The sequence below is a fragment of the Balaenoptera ricei genome, chromosome 15 (assembly GCF_028023285.1).
Source record: "Balaenoptera ricei isolate mBalRic1 chromosome 15, mBalRic1.hap2, whole genome shotgun sequence".
NCBI lineage: Eukaryota > Metazoa > Chordata > Mammalia > Artiodactyla > Balaenopteridae > Balaenoptera > Balaenoptera ricei.
The window spans coordinates 16,115,776-16,136,847 of NC_082653.1; the positions used below are offsets into that span (position 1 = coordinate 16,115,776).

The window sequence follows — 21,072 nt, forward strand, 5'->3', positions numbered from 1 at the left end:
TTTTCCTTCCCTCCAGGGGGGAAAACAACCTAGTTTTGACAGTATGAATATGGGCGGGGCTGCTCTGTGTGACAGTGAGCTCCGCCCCCCCCCCCCCCCCCCCCCCGTGCTCCAAGAACAGGTGTTGCTGAGGGATTCTTACAGGAGGAGGTGGGAAATTGGAGCAGAGGATCTCAAAGATCCGCTCTCCCCCACCTTTGCCACCTAGACAAGGCACACTTAAACACTTAGGGTCAGAAACACTGAGAGAAGGGCAGGGTCCCACATTTGGGAGGACTAATGCTTACAGGTCAGAGAGTGAAAAACCCTTCAGCCGCTGGCTAGACCCATTGTTCCTCACTGAACATAAACAAGTGCTCACAGAATATAAACAAATATCAAACAAGGCCACTCTGTATTTGGAACAAGGCACAGACAAGGCCACTCAGGAACCACACATATGACTCAACATCCTCCTCTTCTAACATGAGTGGGTCCTGGTTCTTTTTCAGTGACAACTCTGGCCCTGCTTTAATTCTCCTACCTTCTGGATAAAAATTAAGATACCTGTTATTGAATTGTCCCTGCTTCTTGACTGTGTCCAATTCAAAACTGTTCCCCACTTCCTTAAACCCCTCTTAGAGGTACCCAGCACAGACCCAAATCCTACAATAAGGTCTTCCCAACTCCCTCTTACCAAGATACCTCATGGTTTCTCTTAATGCATTCTCCCTTAACAAACAAGCTAAATAACTCTAATTCATTTTGACTGTGGGCATGTTCCTGGTAGAATTTGATCACGGGCTTTATCACAGTCTTAGCTTTATTCTGCCCAGTCCAACAACACGCAGACAGGGAGAAGCAAGGATTTTAAGGGCTACCTGGAAGGTTCAGTGGTCCTGAAACAACCTGACTTGGGCAAGTAGTTTGGGGGGCAGAAAGAGAGAAGGGAATTAGGAAAGCTTGAGTAATTCTTCTTCCTCAGCCATCAACCCTTTCTGTGGCTTTAGGCAAACCATCTCACTTTGGGTCTTTTTCCATTTCTGACAAGAAAAGATTTGAATCTATTTCTAAGGCGTCTTCCAACCTAAATATTCTAGGATCCAAACTCTACAGGTTCTCATACTCCCAGGAAAATGTTCCCCTACACCAGTTATTTGTAGAACATTGCCATCGTTGTTGCCATATCTACATACCACCTGTTGTTACGTAAGTAAATAATTTTTCAAAATTTTTTCTTTAAATGGACTCAGTTTTTACTTAAATTTACAAAGGAAAATTTACACCACTACTTAAAGGGAAATCAAGTATTGCTTGGTAGAAGTGGAAGAAGCCTTTGCTCTGCTAAAAAGGGAGATAAGCAAATGTTAGAAAAATGTTAAATACATACGAGTGGCAAACACACTTTCTCTTTAGTTTGAAACAAGACTTTCTCTGCCTTTCAGTGTTACTTAATGACCTATATATACGTGCATCCTTAGATCCTTTCAGTCACCCCAAATGGTTTATATATCCCACAGTTTAGGAAACAGTGCCCATTTTTCCTGCTTAACTTGGGCTCATCCTTCAGTTCTTAGACTTAATATAAATACCTCAGATTAAATATAAAGTCCTTACAGGACTACTCCCTAACTGATTACCTTCTCCTTACATAGTAGGCATTAAACACACTTTTACTGAAAGAATATTTCCTCGTAATACTTTTTCATAGTAATCATCACAATATGCCATGGTGCGTTTCTGTCCATTGTCAGTCTCTTCTTAACTTGGCCATAAATTCTTGTGCACTTCTGTACCCCAGATCTTGACATAGCGGACTCCCAGGGAATGCAAACGAGATGAAGGAATAAACCCTGCTCTGTTCCTGTAGCCTCGGGCCGGTTTAGCCCCGCCTCCTCCCCAGCCCTGCCGAGGGCGGTGGGCGGGGCCACGCATGACGCAGGCCGCACGTTTGTGGCCTGAGAAACCGTCGCTTTTCTGAGGAGACGCCTCAACCAGCCGTTACTACCGCGCTAGGAGCTTCCGCATCGGCCACCTCCGTCACCCGCATCACCATGGGAGCTGTGCTGGGCGTCTTCTCCCTCGCCAGCTGGGTGAGTTCGGGGTCTGGTGTCTCCGTCGGTCCTGTGGTTTGGGGGAGGGCGATAAGGGCTCCCCAAGCGCAGACCCCGACGGGCCTGGCGCCCGGGGCCCGGGGTTTGGGGGTCCGGCCCTGGGCTGCACAGGGTATCCGGGGGGGTCCAGGATAAAATCCGCGATGCCCTGCGATCAGCATCAGGCGGTTCGCCTTCTGCGATTGTGGAGGAACGTAAGAGGCCAGCCCTCCATTGTTTACAATTTTGATTGCCCCGCCCCCGCGAGCCGTCCGGCCTCTGGGTTCCTCCGGAGCTGGAATGGGACTGGGGACTGAGCCCGGCTCCCGGGGCCCGGGCTCTCTGGTTCATTTCCAAGCACCTTCTTAAGGTGGCGTCATTTATTTGAGCGGGGAGGTGGGGCTTGAATAATATTTTTATCCCCTAGCACAGGATTTGCCAAAGCTACAGAGTCTGTGGCAGAGGTGAGATTTTAACCGAGGCCTGTGTGCGGTTCTGGCGCAATGGAAAGAAGGCCTTGTGGATTATTATTCAGAATTGGAACTCATGGCCTGAACATTTTGGGACCTTGTACAAGTCATTTCTTTCTGGTTTCCCTTAAGATGAGGACAATCACCCCAGCATTCCTCGCCTCAAGAGCTGTTGTGAGGATGAAATGAATAAATAGGTTGAATCACTTTGTAGATTGTAAACGCCATATTTTAAAAAAGGAATTTTGGGATCTATGGAAGAGAATATGCTGCGTTCACTCATACACTCGCTTCCGAGGAGCATGATTCCTGAACATCATTTCCTTGTTTCCTAATTCCCCAGCTGACTTAAATGACCAAGGACTCTATTTCAGCTCATGCCACTACTTTTTCTTAGGGACAGAATGTATTTTCCATCCTTTAAGGTTGTTGATCTTAAATGAAAAGGGCTGTTGGTCTTTTAAGGGGCCAGATTGTAGTGGCTTTCCAGTTTTTCAGCCTTGAACCAAAGTAAGAAATAAATTTTACGTGCTTGATTTAATACACCCATTTAGACACACATTTCGTGAAATAATTCTTACCTTTGCCCTCTGCTGTACAATTTTTCTTTTCTATCACATTAAAAAAAAAAATCCTGGTCTTTTTTTTTTCTTTTTCTTTTTTTTTACAGTTTACTAGTGGGTCAAACTCACTGTTTACAAAATAGATTTAGAAAAAAATAGTTAAGGAAATTAATTAGAGCGTGAATTGGTAATTTGAAACCGGAAACACATTTTGGCTTTGATGTAAAGCTGAGATTTGAATTGATGCCATCAAAGCATTTCTACCTATAAATCACTTTTATATTTTATTAATTCCTTTTGTTCAATAGGAACAGCAAGGAATTCAGTGTACCAGAGAATGGAATGAGTGAGGGGAAGAATAATAGAAAATGAAGTCAGAAAGGTAAAGGGAGCCAAATCACATAGATACCCATTGGCCGATTTAAGGACGTTGGCTTTTACTCTTATGTGATTATGGGGATCCATTACAGAAAAGAGGAATGATGTGATCTGACCAGTGTTTTAACAAGGTTGCTGTGTGGAGAACAGATGTTAGAAAAGAAAGGGTAAGGCAGTGTAGGGGAGGAAAAACTTCCATTCTCAATGGGTAGTGGTTGGGGCCTGCAAATTAAACTGAGAAAAGACAAATTAGCAAGAGAAAAAAAGAGTTCATGTACTTGTGCAACCCACATACACGCAGGGGTTCTTAGTGATGAATAACTCAAAGGGGTGGTTAGAATATAGGGCTTATTATATACCTAACTTAATTGGGGTTAGGGTTAGGATTGGGCGGGCAGAAAAGGGCTTCCATGGGAAGAACAAATAGGTTTCTTTAGGAAAGACAAATGGGTTTTTAGGAGAACAAACAGGAGATAAGAAAGTTTGTGATAGTACTTGTTTCTGTGGGTGCAGAGGTCTTTTTATCTTCTTCATGGCCATAAAACTTCCTTGGAGAGAGAATTTATGGCAGTTGCTGCTTTCAGTCAGATGAGAAAAGCTCTGAGAAGGCATTTTTTTCTGCTTCTTTTGAATCTCACATGTCTTCTTCTGAAAATAATTTTTACACTAACTCAGGGTTCTGAATGGGTTGCTATAGCAGCGAGACAGGAGCTATTCATTTAATCCAGGTGAGGGATGATAGTAGTGGCTTGGACCAACGTGAGGATGCTATGAATTTGGCCAGATTCTGGATACATTTTGAGGATAGAGCTGATGTGCTGACAGGTGGAATGAGAGTTTTGGAAAAAGAGAAGGCATTGAGGATGACTCCAAGGTTTTTGGCCTGGGCAACAGGAAGAGTATGTGACTCACCTGGGTCCTCGCACTCTTTGATCAATAGAAATTGATAAGAGGCCAGATGAGAATTTCAGCCAAGCAAGAGAGAGAAAAAACAAGTAACAGATGGGGGAACTGGTTCCTTAAATGGGATATGGGAAGGGGCGAATCAGTGGGTTGAGCAAGAGGTGTGGCTTAGGTAATCTGCTCTCCCCCTTGGTGGGGCTCTGTGCAGGGATCGTGCGCGGTACCCTGCTACTGCTCTGTGCACCTCAGAAGTGGCAGTTGGTTTGTGGCTTTTTTGTATCTTACTGTTCATGTGTGCAGTTATTTTGAGTCCCTTATCGTTTCTTTGTATTCTGTTGCTCAAGGGTTAGTCCAGGTGCAAGCACTCAGGTAAAGGGTCCCAGGTTCCAGCCTATCTCAAGTATAGTTGTTTACTGAGATGGGGAAGTGACATACCATATAGTAGGACAAGTTTGTTCCACAGATTGAGTACCTACTGTGTAAAGGTGCAAGAGATATAACACTAGGTGGGCCCCCCTCAAGGTACAAGACGTAAACAAGTAAGTAGGTGTATTGGTTTGCCAGGGCCTCATAACAAAATACCACAGAGTGGGTGACTTAAATTACAGAAATTTATTGTCTCATGGTTTTAGAGGCTAGAAGTCTGAGATTAAGGTGTCAGCAGGGTTGGTTCCCTCTGAGGGTGGTGAGGTAGACTCTGTTCCAGGCCTCTTCCCTAGTTCCTGGGGGTTTGGTAGCAATCTTTGGTGTTCCTTGCTTTATCAATCTCTGCCTTCATCTTCACATGATGTTCTCCCTGTGATGCATGTCTGTGTCCAGATTTCTCCTTTTTATGACATCAGCCATGTTTGATTAGGGGCCCACTCTTCTCCAGTATAACATCATTTTACCTAATTACATCTGCAGCAACTCTGTTTCCAAATAAGGTCACATGCTGAGGTACTGGGGATTAGGACTTAAACATACGAATTTTGGAGGACACAATTCAACCTATAGCAAACAGTAGGCAACTATCATTAGTTTATTTAATTGGCTAGGGGGAAAAAAATAGCTAAAGGGAGTCAGGAGTGTGAGAGTACAGACAAAATAAACCCGAAGCAATTAGTGTCATTGTTTTCAGCTGTAAAATGTCTGTATTTCTGTATGCGACCAGATACAGACTTTTATTACAGTCTTTTGACCCAGATTGTAGTTAAGAATTGGAGATGAGGCTGGGTGGTCAATTCCCCATGGCTGTTTTGATTATGGATATTAACGGTTACCCTGATATACGGAGCCCCTGCTATGAAAGGCATTGTGCTAGGTGCTATGTATTCCTGACATTATCTCATAAAAGATTATTACTGAGACCATACTGTAAAACCAGACGCCCCCAGCGTTGCATTTGCTGCTTCTGCGGATGATTCTGAACTAGCCTATCCTTGTAATGTGACTTCATAACATCACCTGTCAAAACAATTCAGGTGGTTTCCTAATCAAGCATATAGAAGAATCACTCAAAGTATATCCTCTCATCTGGAATGCTCATTAGGAGAATTTAGCTGACCAAAGATCCAGGTTACTTTTTTTAAAAAATTGAGGTAAAATTCACGTTACATAAAATTAACTATTTTAAAGTGTATAATTCAGTGACATTTAGTATATTCACAGTGTTGGGCTATCATCACACTTGTCTGATTCCAGAACATTTTCATCACCCCAAAGACAAACTCGATTTCTGTTTAGCAGTCTACTCTCTTCTCCCCACTCCCTCCAGCCTCTGGAAACCACTAATCTGCTTTCTATCTCTGGATTTACCTATTCTGGATATTTCATATGAATGAAATCATACAATATGTGACCTTTTGTGTCTGACTTCTTTCGTTTAGCATGATGTTTTCTAGGTTCACCTATGTTGTACCAGCTATCCGTACTTCATTTTTATGGCCAAATAACATTCCATTTTGTGGGTATACCACATTTTACTTATCCATTCATCAGTTGATGGACATTTGGGTTGTTTCTACCTTTTGACAATTGTAGATGGTGCTGCTTTGAACATTCATATACAAGTTTTTGTTTGAATACCTGTTTCAGTTCTTTTGGGTGTATATATAAGAGTGTAGTTACTGGGTCATATGATAATTCTATGTTTGACTTTGAGGACTCTCCAGGTTACTCTTTTTTTTTTAATAAATTTATTTATTTATTTATTTTTGGCTGCGTTGGGTCTTCGTTGCTGTGCGCGGGCTTTCTCTAGTTGCGGTGAGCAGAGCTACTCTTCATTGCAGTGCGCGGGCTTCTCATTGCAGTGGCTTCTCTTGGTGTGGAGCACGGGCTCTAGGCACGTGGGCTTCAGTAGTTGTGGCACGTGGGCTCAGTAGTTGTGGCTCGCGGGCTGTAGAGCGCAGGCTCAGCAGTTGTGGCTTACGGGCTTAGTTGCTCCGCAGCATGTGGGATCTTCCCGGACCAGGGCTCGAACTCCAGGTTACTCTTGAATGGAGCTAAATGTCTCTTGCTTTCATTAATTATAAGGATTTCCATGTAATGTTGCCTTATGCTTTAATATCAGATTTGGTAGGTAGGATTCCCAGAAACCAGCAAATGGAGTTAGTTTCTATTTTTCTCAGTATTAGATACATTGTTTTTAAATAAAATATGCTGTCTGTGAGAACATAACCAACATTTATTGGGCTTTTACTATGTTTTAGGCACTGTGTTGAGTGCTCATTTAATATAGCAATGTCTGAGGGAGGAAGATTCTGTTTTTGAGTTTAATTTACAGATGGAGAAATAAGCTTACATTATGTAACTTGTTGAGGTAAAGTGGCAGAAGTAGTATCAACTCCAGAGCCCATGCTTTTAACCACTTCCTCCCAGCTATCAGTTAGAACTCTCAAAGCCTGGTTTGCCTCATCTTCTGTTCTGGATGTCACAAAGGAGCCCGCTGAAGGAGGTCTCAAATGGTGATGATGTGCTTATTACAGGTTCCATGCCTTTGCGGTGGGGCATCATGTTTGCTGTGTAGTTGCTGTCCCAACAGTAAGAATTCCACCGTGACTCGCCTCATCTATGCTTTCATTCTCTTCCTGGGCACTATTGTATGTTGTATCATGTTTCATGAAGGGATGGAAACTCAGCTGAAGAAGGTAAGTAGAAGTAACCATAACCTTATTTAATGTAGTGGGTTTTATTATTTTTATATTTTGCAGAGTTTTAGTTGTAATTAGTATTTATTTTTCACTGTTGTGAAAGTCAAGTTCGTTGGATTTGTTGGGATTTTAAATTTTGATTATAGTCAAGACACAGAATATAAAGGAATCAGTCTTTTCCCAAAGTAAAGGTAGTCAGAATGAACATCTTTAGTCTAACAGCTTTGGAAAAGATATTAAGAGAGTGGCCCTAAAACTTTATCTTTTCTTGTATGTTTAGTTTTAAACACTTAAACTAGACTAGCCCTTCACCTTCGGAAGGAGTGGGTTGTAGCATGAAAACTCATGGGAAAATGGGAGATAACCTCATCCACAGATAAGGGCCAAAAAGAGAGCACTCAGGACTTCCCTGGTAGTCCAGTGGTTAAGAATCCACCTTCCAATGCAGGGGACGCGGGTTTGATCCCTGGTCGGGGAAATAAGATCCCACATGTCTCAGAGCAACTAAGCCCGTGGGCTGCAACAAGGAGCCCACACGCTGCAATGAAAGATCCCGTGTGCTGCAAATAAGAGCCAACGCAGCCAAAAAATAAATAAATAAAATATTAAAAAGAAAAGAGAGAGAGGGAGCACTTACCTTTTATTTTCAAAATGCAACTTGTTTATACTGTTTGGTGACAAGATTGTAAGTGAATTGGAAGACAGAGAAAAGTCCCACAGGAGAGTCTTGCAGTTGTTGAAGTGGTCCGTTTTAAAAATCCAGGCTTTCCTATTGTGGAATAGAATCTCTCTTTAAATGTGGATATTCCCATAACATTAAAATTGCTTTTTCCAGATTCCTGGATTCTGTGATGAAGGACTTAAAACCAAGGTGGTTGATACAGTCATGGATAAAGATTGTGATGTGCTGGTTCGTTATAAAGCCGTATATCGAATCAACTTTGCCTTGACCGTCTTTTTCTTTGCCTTCTTTCTGCTCATGTTAAAAGTGAAAACGAGTAAAGATCCCAGAGCAGCGATACACAATGGGTATGTAGGAATTATTTATTATTAACTTGTTATATTATGATGTGCATCCTCCCCTTCAGCAGTTAATGTTGCCATTTTGATGAAAGCAGTAGAGTATGTAAATCAGTGGCCCAGATGTATTTCTGACCTACTATACATGGGAAGTTGTTTCAACGTCATGTTCAGTTGGGGCCCTGCAGCATGGAAGAGGTAGAGTGGACAAGGAGAATCTTGTCTTTTTCCTGTATTTTTTAAAAATACCTTTGCTTAAAGTGCCTAGATTTTTATGGAACACCTATGAAACAGTTCAAGCATTGTACCAAGCACTACACACACACACACATTTTTTCTTTCTATTGTTAAAAGAGAAACATTTACCTGATATATTTAAACAGTATACAGAAAGATAAATAGTGAATATATTTGGGCCACTGCTTCACATATTCTGTCGCTTCCCATTCCTGATCCCCAGTTCCCCTTTACAGAGAGGTTAAATAAATTGCCTGAGATCTCTCAGCTAGTGAGGGTTGGAGCTAGGATTGAAACTCAAGTCTGTCCAGCTCCAAAGCTGCTTTCTTTACACTCTGCCATACAAGGCAGCCTTTAAAGATTGACTGAAAGCCAGGTTTGGTCCTGGCTTTGCCAGTGACGAACTGTGTGATTGTGGGCAAGGCATTTATGTCCAGTCGCCTGACGTGCAGCAAGCCAACCTGAAATGCTGAGGTTTGCAGCAGAGACAGGAAGACAGATCTCAGATCCACCTCCCCGAAGGGGAGAGGCTTTAGATATTTATGGGATAGAGAAGCAGAGTAGTCTTAGGTTTGGGGAAAGGGAATTGGAGGTAAGGAAAAGGTGAGGTAGTGAGTGTTCTGCACAGGTGTATCTGAATTACATGCTTTCTTTTTTTTTTAAATTAATTATTTATTTATTTTTGGCTGTGTTGGGTCTTCGTTTCTGTGCGAGGGCTTTCTCTAGTTGCGGCAAGCGGGGGCCACTCTTCATCGCGGTGCGCGGGCCTCTCACTATCGTGGCCTCTCTTGTTGTGGAGAACAGGCTCCAGACACGCAGGCTCAGTAATTGTGGCTCACGGGCCTAGTTGCTCCGCGGCATGTGGGATCTTCCCAGACCAGGGCTCGAACCTGTGTCCCCTGCATTGGCAGGCAGATTCTCAACCACTGCGCCACCAGGGAAGCCCTACATGCTTCTTAATAGGATGCATGTTCAAAAATGGAGATGCTTAGCATAATCTGAGGGTAGAGTTTTTGGCACTCTGACATCAAAAGGATCATTCATTTTTGGCACTGACATCAAAAGGGTTATTCATTGCACATCTGTGCAGGCCCTGTTTTAGGGTCAGTGGTCCCAACCAGTCTTAGGCAGCTTGAACTGGACAAAAACTAACTCCCGGTTTCTGAAAAACAGCTTAAGCCCCTGTTACTATAGTGACCCATAAGTCAGAGGCACGTTATCTATAGGGGTAGTTAAAAGAGTCTTGTGGTATATTATCTAGGCTACATGAAGGTTGGAGGGTATGAAATTTGAAAAAAAAAAACATTACGATGAGCCTTGTGAAGGCAAGACTGCAAGCGGGGGCGGTTCTTTAACAAGCTGTTCCCTTAGCACTGTTCTGTAAGGCAAGCTCAAGAATTTCTGTTAGGCACCAGTGTCTGTTAACTATGGGGCATGGTTTCAGGATGGGTTTTTTAACACTATGGGGCATGGTTTTACCATGTTGTAAAAGAAGGATTCGGTAATTCACTTTCCCCCGGATCTAAGTTGATTGCTGTATATTTAGCTAACATCGTTAGTTTAGAATGCTCCAGAATTCTAGAAAAATTCCTATCTTTAAGTGCTAAAAGTAGGGAAATACTAAAGTAACATGTTTCTTTCTTGTGAATGTGCATGATTTGGTCTCTGTGCTAATGTTTGTCCTTAAATTGTGTGAAGTATTGAGTGAAGTAGTTTCATGTCAGATGAAGAAATAAGCCTAATCATGTTGGAAGTGGCTAGTAAGGCTTTATTTTTGCATTATAGAAATTCATTTTTCTCAGTGCAAGGGCAAAAATTAGCATTTCATAAATGCACTTTTATATTTTAATAGGTTTTGGTTCTTCAAAATTGCTGCCATTGTTGGTATCATGGTTGGCTCTTTCTATATCCCTGGGGGCCACTTCACCACAGGTATGGTTCACTATTAGGGGGGTCAATTATAATATATACAAACTCTACAAATGCTTGTGTGAAAGCTACATTTTCATTACTGATTTTTGCAGAACTGGTAATTAAATGAGATGGTGTCCAATTACCATGACTTGGTACTAATATTAAGATATTAATTGCTTGATTAAAGCCAGGAGGCATTCAGCCCACTTCTCAGCTGTTCTGGAACCATATGTTAATCGTTTGCCAATATTTTAATAGTTTCCCTTCTCACTTGGCAATACCAAGTTAATCGGAGAGCTTGTCAACGTAGCGACTTGTAACCGTGTGCTCCACTCTCCCTGTCTTAACCTGCTTCCTTATCGTGACATCTGTGGATTTCCACTGTGATTTTTATCCCTGTAAGTAAAGGAAAAGGCTTATATCTTTTCCATTTGGAATGTCAGACCCTAGGCTCCCCTTGGCACAAGCTAGAACAAGTTTTAAAAGGTCTGAAACCCAACAGAACACTTCTCAGAGAATGCCTTTGAGTTAGGAATTGCAATAATCTTGCTGTACTGCTGGAGACAATGTCTTTATTACCTCTCTATTAGTTGAATTGAAATCTTTTTAGAATGTTGGACAGTAACATTCTGAAATGTTGCTCCTATGGTGAAGAGTAACTGTGCTTTTGGTTTGTAGCCTGGTTTTTTATTGGCATGGTGGGGGCTGCCTTCTTCATCCTCATCCAGCTGGTGCTGTTGGTGGACTTTGCTCACTCTTGGAATGAATCATGGGTAAATCGAATGGAAGAAGGGAACCCAAGGGGCTGGTATGCGGGTAGGTATCTAAACCCCTATGAGAGCCATACTGCATTATGCTACGTTAAATAGGGTGAAAATTGGTCCTCGTTAGTATAAGAGTTTGTTATGATTGTGGGCATTCATGTTTGTTTTCTTTTTTCTAGCCTTACTGTCTGTCACAAGCATGTTTTATATCCTGTCAATCATCTCTGTCGTATTGCTCTACACATACTACACCAAACCAGATGGCTGCACAGAAAACAAGTTCTTCATCAGTTTTAATCTGATCCTTTGCATTGTGGTTTCCGTTATGTCAATCCACCCAAAAATTCAGGTATGGTTGTGATTTCTGCTTCTTCCTCCTGTGAAGGATTTTTAATTAATGCTAAACTTGAAACCTAGGTAACCTGTTATATGAATTTATGTCCAAGACGATAAAGTCTTCTTAATTATAACTTAATCACTGTAAAATGTGCCATTGAGTGCCAGTAAATGAATAATTTCCCTATTATTTAAGAAAAAAACTATGTAACTTGAGAATTTATCGTTCTTATAAAATTGTTTATATCATGAGAATGATTCTTAGGAATCTTTAGCAAAGATATTTTAGGGGAATTCAACTAGAAAAAATAATTGATTTTAATATTTAAAACACAACTCATGCTCCTGAGTTTCCTCATTTAAATACAATATTTTTAAAATTCAGATATGAATTTAGGTATGAAAAGAACATCTAGACATCACCTCTCCTTTTTAAAAAAAAAAAATTATTATTTATTTTTGGCTGAGTTGGGTCTTTGTTGCTGGGTGCGGGCTTTCTCTAGTTGCGGCGAGCAGGGTCTACTCTTCGTTGCGGTGCACGGGCTTCTCATTGCGGTGGCTTCTCTTGTTGCGGAGCACCGGCTCTAGGTGTGTGGGCTTCAGTCGTTGTGGCTCGTGGGCTCTAGAGCGCAGGCTCAGTAGTTGTGGCGCACGGGCTTAGTTGCTCCGCGGCATGTGGGATCTTCACGGACCAGGGCTCGAACCCGTGTCCCCTGCATTGGCAGGCGGGTTCTTAACCACTGCGCCACCAGGGAAGCCCACCTCTCCTTTTAAAAGTGAGAAAACCGAAGTTCCAGAGAGGTGATGGGTCACCAAGCTAGCCAGTGACAAAGCTTAGCTTAGATTTCACTATACCAAGGAACTAGTAGTAAATCTAAGCCTTTGTATGATATACAGGAATTTCCAGGATTATGAAATGCCTGAGAACCAGTAGTACATGCCTCCTCTTTCTTGGTTCTTTTTCAAGCTAACTCAAACCGAAGGGTTACTTGTCATCTTTCAACTGTCGAGCAGAATCAGAAGGTTCTCAATTAATAACAATTCAGTGGGTCCCAGGAAGTATGCTGGGTTTTAGAAATTCAGCCCTTGCAATTCCTATGGCATTGTTCTCTTTTTGATTCTGTAGGAACACCAGCCTCGTTCTGGCCTCCTGCAGTCCTCTATCATCACCCTCTACACCATGTACCTCACATGGTCAGCCATGTCCAATGAACCTGGTAAGGGAGTTTTAATAACACATTCATTTGGTGAAAACAAAGTAAGAAATGAGAATTCCCTGGAAGCCCAGTGGTTAGGACTCCATGCTTTCACTTCTGTGGGTCTGGGTTGGATCCCTGGTCAGCAAACTAAGATCCCGCAAGCTGCGCCACGCAGACCAAAAAAAAAAAAAGAAAAAGAAAAAAGAAAGTAAGAAATTACTCCTTTGGTGGGTGCAGAAACTAGAGCTGGAGCAAATGTCAGACAAACAAATGAACAGACAAAAAACTTCACTTAAATGTACAGTGTCCATGGTATTTACCTTTCAGGTTTTATTCTCCATGTCTATTCATAGCTATTCAGAGCTGACCGCCTAAAGGACCACAGTCCTTTATGTAGTCCTGGCTTTTCCCTGGACTAAGTCAAACTAGTTAAGAGCTGAACAAGGCAACATTGTTTTGGCCCTTTGTAGAATTACTTTAATTGAATGTTACTTTGGTGGTACAGGCTCCAGAAGAAACAGCTGCAGCAAATCTCCTTTTGTAGATCTTATGGGATTGTTTCTCAGTGGGGGTATTTTATGGACTCCTTTTCAAGGAAAACCATTATTGCAGACCATTCAGTGATGACTCAACTTATTTTTATTGTATTCCTGTGTAACTATGTAGAAACAAAAGTAGGGATAAACTCCTTGTGCTTTTTTTTTTTGATAACCAGGCCAAGTTTATTGAATCTAACCTTATTTTGCAAGCAAATTAGTCTTTTTTTTTTTTAACTTTTTATTTTATATTGGAGTATACTTGATTAACAATGTTGTGATAGTTTCAGGTGTACAGCAAAGTGATTCAGTTATACATTTTCCCATTTAGGTTGTTACATAATGTTGAGCAGAGTTCCCTGTGCTATACAGTAGGTCCTTGCTAGTTATCCATTTTAAATGTAGCAGTGTGTACATGTCAATCCCAAACTCCCTAACTATCCCTTCCCCCCACCCTTCCCCCTGGTAACCATAAGTTTGTTCTCTAAGTCTGTGTAAACTCCTTGTGCTTTAAGCACAACTATAGAGCCAAAAAGACTTGCCAGTTAAATTTCAAAACCAGTGAAATCAAGATTGACATTTATGATATTTGACAAATACTTTGTTGTTGTAGTTTCATTTCTTTTTTTCTAAAACTAAGTCTCTGGTTGCAGCACAGATGTGTTACTGACTGCCCAGTTGCAGGTTCTTTGAAGTGTAGCATTCCCATGTTTTAAATCACGAATGAGTGATGTATAGCACACCCCTCAAGTCCTTTTGGACCAAGATGAGTTATACCTAAAGATATAAACAGCTTCTCATTTTCAGATCATTCCTGCAACCCTGGCCTGTTGAGCATCATTATGCACATGACCTCACCAACCTTGGCTCCTGCAAATGCAACTGCTCTAGTCCCTACTCCTGCTCCACCATCACAGAGTGGGCCTTCTCTGAATAAAGAGAATTTTATTGGGCTGGTAGTCTTTGTTCTCTCCCTTTTGTATTCTAGGTAAGTTAAAAAGTACTTAAGACAAGATTCTTATGATGGTTAGTAATAGAGTGAAGAAGCTATTTTGCTTTCAAAAAACAGTGAGAAGAATTACAAAAATTTAACTCTTATTTATTAAAGTCATTGACTTGCTTCAGTTACCCTGCTGTGTACATTTCTTTAAGTTCAGTAAATCCTCTCATCAAATAATTCCTCTCAGGCTTACTAAGAGATACGTTCTCCTTTGTATAGGAGGATAAAGCCCTTACCTGACCCTAGATCAGCTAAAATAGTGGCTCTGAAAATTGGTTGGCTTATCTTTTTTTAAAACAATCTTGATTTTCTGATCACTGTAAATAATATTTAAACAACTACAGAATTTTATACATGAAATGTTAGTCTGTAGTTAATCCAGGACACCAGATATAACCTATGTTAGCAGTGTGCACTCATTCTCCCACCCATTTTTATTGATATTGTCTGTATAAGTGTATGTTACTTTAATAATTTTAAAATATGAAATAATAAAATGGGCAAGGATATATTTATATAAATTAATAGCTTAAGTGAGAACAGTAGTAAATGAAATGGTCCTCCCTCTAAATTTACCTCTTCTATGATTAACATTTTGGTACATATTATTTCAGGCTTTTTTCCTTTGCTTATACTTACTGTCTATTGACCTATCTGTATCTATATAATTATGCATATTTTTATCAATAGTTACATACATAATTTTATTTATATCACTTGATACATAATTTTTAAAAAATAAATTGGGAGCATTCTATATAACAGTATACATACTGTTCTGAAATACATATGAATTTGTCATAATTTGGACAGCTTTGCACATAATGTGTAGATTTATCCTTTTTTCTTTTTTTAATGATTGCTTAAAATATGGGTTGGCAAATAACAGTCCTTTGGGCTGGCTTCCTATTTTTGTAAATAAAGCTTTATTGGCATACAGCTATGTTCATTTGTTTTCATACTGTCTATGACTGTTTTTGTTTGTTTTCCTTTGATTCTTGATCTTGGGGGCAAAGCTTTTAGTCTTTCCCTATTAAGTATGATGTTAGCCCTGACTTTTTAATAGATGCCCTTTATCAGTTTGAGGAAGTTCTTCTCTATTTCTATTTTGAGTTTTTATCATGAAAAAATATCAGATTTTTGTCAAATGCTTTTTCTATGTCTGTTGAGATGTTCATGTGGGTTTTGTCCTTTATTTGTATGTACTTTTTTATTCAGTCATTTAACAAACTTTTAGTGAGTATCTGCTGTGTACTAGAAATGCACAGATGACTAAGGTCATTGTTGTCAAAAACTTCTATGAATAGCAAGGAAGACAGGAACAGTAAGTGATACAGCAGAAGGAAGAGTAAGGAGCTGTGGGAATTTAATCCAGCCTAGTGATAGGGTGATGTCAGGGAAGACCTCCTAGAGGGCACAGCATGATCAGAGAATTTAAAGGGTGATTAAGTTAGCTGGGAGAAGGTGGGCAGTGCATTCCAAGCAAAGGAGAGGTACTTGTGAAGTCCTGGAAGCAGACATTGAGAGCATAGTATGTTTTGGGAAACTCCTAGGCAGTTAAACCCTCACATTGTAACTGATGAGAGTACTGTCTCTGTCTTGTGATGACAGGCAGCAGTTCAGAACTTTAAGCAAACCCTTCAGAAGCCCTTCGGTCCCCAAAGCAGGAGCAGGTCAGAAATAACCTTCAAGTGTGTTAGGCCAGTGACAGCATTTCGTCTTCATGGCCCCTTTCTGACTTACCTTCTTGGGGTCACTTTCCAGCATCCGCAATGCCAGCAATAGCCAAGTAAGTAAGCTGACCCTGTCAGGAAGTGACAGCGTGATCCTCCGTGATACGACTGCCAACGGCGCCAGCGATGAGGAAGATGGACGGCCTCGGCGGGCTGTGGACAACGAGCGAGAGGGCGTGCAGTACAACTACTCCATGTTCCACCTCATGCTCTGCTCGGCTTCCTTGTACATCATGATGACCCTGACCAACTGGTACAGGTAGGAGGCAGAGAGAGAGAGAATCGAGGGAAAACCACTTAGCCCCTTGGGGTTGCCTGTAAAGTCTCCATCCATTGTCCTGACCTCAGAATCCCCTTTTTTTACCCTCATAATGAAGTGGTGTTCAGTGCTCTTTTCTGAAATACTTTTGACTTTTTCTCCTCTTGCATTTGAAATCCAGTTGGAATTCATACAGGGAAAATCATGGGAAGCCCTTCCAAACTTGAGTTACTGGAGAGAGAAAATCATGATATTAAGTGAGCTGACTTGTCTTTGTTCCCTGATTTTTCTCTGTCTAGAGATGTCCGTAGAGAGCATTCTGATCAAAGTAATCATGTGGTAAGGAAGGAAAGTTTCAGGGAGGTCATTTCAATCTAGACTTTGACCAATATGTAGAAGAGCCAGATGTTCCTGAAGAACTTTTTGCAAGGAATAGTCAGGGTTCTTCCTGCAGGCAAGAAGATAAAAGCTGTTTGAGAGGCAGAGTCCCCTGCTCATAAAAACTAAAAATCGCAACTTTCTCAAGTGTCTTCTAGAAACTTACTAGGGAGTCGTGTCAGTCGAATTTCACTGGAGCATTTCTTAGCTTTTGCTGAGGGGCTGCTGAATGCTGAAATTAGGCTCCTTTACCTAAATCTCTGCTGTGTTCTTAGCCCTGATGCAAACTTCCAGACCATGACCAGCAAGTGGCCAGCTGTGTGGGTCAAGATTAGTTCCAGCTGGGTCTGCCTCCTCCTCTACGTCTGGACCCTTGTGGCTCCGCTCGTCCTCACCGGTCGAGACTTCAGCTGAAGCTCTGAGTGCCAAGGACACCACTGAAATTCATAAAGGTCTCCTTTGCTGAAAGCTCACATCCCTTTTACTTTTGCTTCAACTAATATATTAAGCAAACTCTCTGCAAATAAGGCTATATCCAGGTTTATATCAGAGGGCAAGAGTGAATGATGCTTGATGCAGGATCAGAACTTTTCGTTTATATTATGTTTATTTGTAAGGATATAGAGTAAAAGGAACGTTTTGCCGTTTAAAGTGAACTACAGCTGTGCTGTGAAGAGAGTTCTTTATTAAGACTTGTAGGTTCCTACAACTTTGATTTAACATGTAAGACAGAAAAATGTTGGATATTTGAGGCCGTCGTTAATATATTTCTATTGCAAAATCTTTAAAAAGCATAGTAATTATAATAATGCATTTCTATGACAGTTTTCTTCTGTGAAAGTCTTGTGTGAAACAAGCTCTCTGTTCAGTCCTTAAACTCATAGTGCTTGGGGAAGGGAGTACATGTGTGGGTCTTGCCCCAGAAGAGGGGTTGCTGGTATGGCTACTGTTTCTATAGCTTGAGTTTTTTCATTTACTTTTTTTAATACTACAGCCTTGATGCTGCTTGATTTAAGCCTGTGGCTTTGCCAGAAATGTTAATTTCAATTAAATGCTTTGTAGGTTTGGTTAAACTGAAGATTCACTTGGGAAAACAGTGCAACTTTAGTCTATGTAATTATCTTGTTATGAGTATGTAAAAGTATAATGCATGTGTATTTATTATGTTTGCACTACAAAGGTATTTGATTAAAATAGAAAGACAAGCTTATAAGGCCCTTTCTTTAACAGCTTTTATCAGTTAGCAGCCATTCTATGTTTTTCATTTTTTTTGGACATATGGACAGTCAGGTTTATAAATCATCTTGCAGAATTCTCCTGTTCCTCATAAAACTTAAGGTCTGGCTGGTGAGTAGAGTCTTGAACTCATTTGGAAATTGTACTAAATATCTTTTCTGGGCAAGACACTCGGGTAGATGAGAGAAAAGGTCAGCACTCTCGGGAAACTTCTTCGGGAGAGGTAGCACACAGGGCGGTAGAATAGAACTGTTCACTCAGGGAAGCTTTACTGAGTGTTCTGTACCAGGCCCCGTCAGGTTCTGGGATGCACCTTTAAACATGACAGACAGCGGCTCTGCCATCTTGGACTTAGAGTTTCGAGGAGGGTATAATGAGCTGACAGGTGGTACAACGTGTTGTGATTAGTGCTGTGATTTAGGAATTGCAGAGAACTCAAACTAGAGGTGCTAGGTTGGGGTGTCATGGTAGGCTTCTTGGAAAAAGTGTTGTCTAAGCCAAGAAATGTTAGGAGTTAGCTAATAAAAAAGAAATGGGGAAGTGGAATGGCATTGCTGAAGGGTAGACTAAACGGTATGGTAAGGGTAGGGAGATTTAAGAAAAAAAACATGTTCAATGAAGCTGTAAAGGGGAGAAGTGGGCAGGGACTAGGTCACGAAGGGCTTTGTAAACCACATTGAAGAGTTTGGACCTTATGCGAGGGCAGCAGGGGACATATTCACATATTCAGAGTGACGTGGACGAACGATGTCTTCAGTCACTGTGGCTCATATATGGAGAATGGATTTAGGGACATGAGACCAGGGGCAGTCCATATAATAAGATTTGAAACAAAGAAGTCAAAGTGAGGATGAAGAGAAACTGACAGCTGAGAGCTACTGAATAATTAAAAGTTTTAACTCGGCAATTGATTAGCTATGGGGGAGAGGTAGATTCCTGAGTGATGCTGGTTTAATCACCTGAGTGTATGGTGGTTCCGTTTATATGGTGAGAAAAACCGGAAGGGGAGGAACAATTTACACTAGAAGAAAGATGGGAGGTGGTCCCTCAAGATGGCTAAGAGTCAGACTGTTTAGGTTTGCAAACAAGCTTTGCCATTTTCTATCAGTCAGACTGGTCAGTTAATACTTACTGAGTATTATATACTATGCTTTATGACCTTGGGCAACTGACAAGCTGTCTGAGCCTCAGTGTTTCCTTTGTTTGAAAGTTTATCTTAGTCCAAAAGATTGTTTAGGGAGTAAAACTACTTTGCAAAGTGCTTAACCCATTTTAAGCACCATCCGGTGGTAGCTGCTAATCTCCATGTGGGCTAATATGAGACTGGACAATAGTCAAAGGTCAGAGATATTCAGCCATAATCTGGCGGAGGTTAGATTTGAGGTGTTCTTACAGAATTAAACAGATGGGACATAGAGGGGACAGTCTCAGTTGAGCTGTAGGTGAGGGGTCAGGAAACAGGGCTTGATGTGAAGTGTTGGAACCACCACCATTTAAACCAGTACCTTATGCCATGGTTCAGAGATAAAGTTGCCAGGGATTTGGGGGGCAGTTCGGGGAGGTGTAGCCCCTTACTTTGCCAGTGAAAAGCAATCACCTCATTTTCCTTAAAGCAGGGCCAGCCAGATTAAGACTTTTAAAGGTCCTGAACTTCCAGAACATTACCGTGTACCATCCCCTACCTTACGTCATTTAAGGTAAAAGCAATACTAAACTGTAAAGTAAATGTAATAAAGTCCAATAAAGTTTTTATTTTTTTCTCATGATGATAACTTTGATATTAATTTGAAATAACAAATTCTCTTTAAAAACGAGAGTGCAGTGTCCCTGCTTTGCTTGGTTGTACCCTAAGAATAAGTTAAAGTTGGCCTGTTGCTAGGACACCCAGTAGTTTACTCAAGACTCAAGTGAAATACACACGTTGAGTGCTGAATTATATACATGCATAAAAAATGTCAGTATTTTCGGTAAGCCCAGGATCATACTATAAAGCAAGGGAGTATTGAATCCTCGGACCTCATGGTGTTATCCCATTCCAGAAGAGTCACCTGGTGTCTTATCACCATGAACAGGCCTCTCTGTCCCCCACTATTGCAGATTGGGGGCCCTGGCTTTGAGGTCAGCAGTGTGCTCTAGGAGTTCATCAAAGGCAACATCCGTGGCTGCCAGTTACATGCTTAGAGCTGGGAAAAAGCTTATAGGCCCTTGTTGGATTTCCCTGTCTAGGTTGCCCTTGCTAGGTACTCAGGTGGATGGGAAATAAAACTCTTGACAAGCAAAGATACTCCCAAAGAATGGCCATAAACCTGGTTTTCAGTGCTTTTTTTTTTTTTTTAAGAATTTCACATTTATTTATTTATTTATTTTGTCTGTGTTGGGTCTTTGTTTCTGTGCGAGGGCTTTCTCTACTTGCGGCAAGCGGGGGCCACTCTTCATCGCGGTGTGCGGGCCTCTCACTATCGCGGCCTCTCTTGTTGCGGACCACAGGCTCCAGACGCGCAGGCTCAGTAGTTGTGGCACACGGGCTTAGTTGCTCTGCGGCATGTGGGATCTTCCCAGACCAGGGCTCGAACCCGTGTCCCCTGCATTGGCAGGCGGATTCTCAACCACTGCGCCACCAGGGAAGCCTTCAGTGCTTTTTGATGTTCTGGACCAAACCATGACTCAGGCCTAATTTAAACGAGGAGAGCTTTTTCGTCCATTCCAAGTCCCTGCTTGATTATATTTTTCTTTTTACACAGTCAAGCTAAAGTGAGTATTCAGTAATATGAGTCATGCATTTGATCTCTGTGGATTGATGGCAGATGCCAGGCTTATGCTTATTAATGGGAGCTGCTGTTCATCTCTTTACACTTAGTGTTTGTCTACCCATCCTGTTACCTAGGAGCCCACATCAGGCAGCCTACTCAGTGGTCTCCTAATTACTGCTGAATGACTCAAGCC

The 21,072-nt window shown here is 41.4% G+C and overlaps 1 protein-coding gene across 1 annotated transcript; it reads left to right on the forward strand.

The window, feature by feature from the left end:
- The first annotated feature begins 1,905 nt into the window (after positions 1-1,905).
- SERINC3 (serine incorporator 3) lies at positions 1,906-19,895 on the forward strand. The gene is made up of 10 exons (XM_059896601.1): positions 1,906-2,072; positions 7,353-7,514; positions 8,353-8,546; positions 10,627-10,706; positions 11,367-11,504; positions 11,632-11,801; positions 12,915-13,005; positions 14,331-14,511; positions 16,288-16,515; positions 17,169-19,895. The coding sequence occupies exons 1-10, from the start codon at positions 2,034-2,036 to the stop codon at positions 17,305-17,307; spliced, it is 1,422 nt and encodes a 473-aa protein (XP_059752584.1). The 5' UTR covers positions 1,906-2,033; the 3' UTR covers positions 17,308-19,895.
- Positions 19,896-21,072: the final 1,177 nt, after the last annotated feature.

Bases quoted from the DNA above. Each gene is read 5' to 3' on its own strand.
- SERINC3 (XM_059896601.1), top strand. From the start codon at position 2,034: ATGGGAGCTGTGCTGGGCGTCTTCTCCCTCGCCAGCTGG. The intron at 7,515-8,352 runs GTAAGTAGAAGT...TGCTTTTTCCAG, and splicing joins TGGAAACTCAGCTGAAGAAG to ATTCCTGGATTCTGTGATGA. The intron at 11,802-12,914 runs GTATGGTTGTGA...TTGATTCTGTAG, and splicing joins CAATCCACCCAAAAATTCAG to GAACACCAGCCTCGTTCTGG.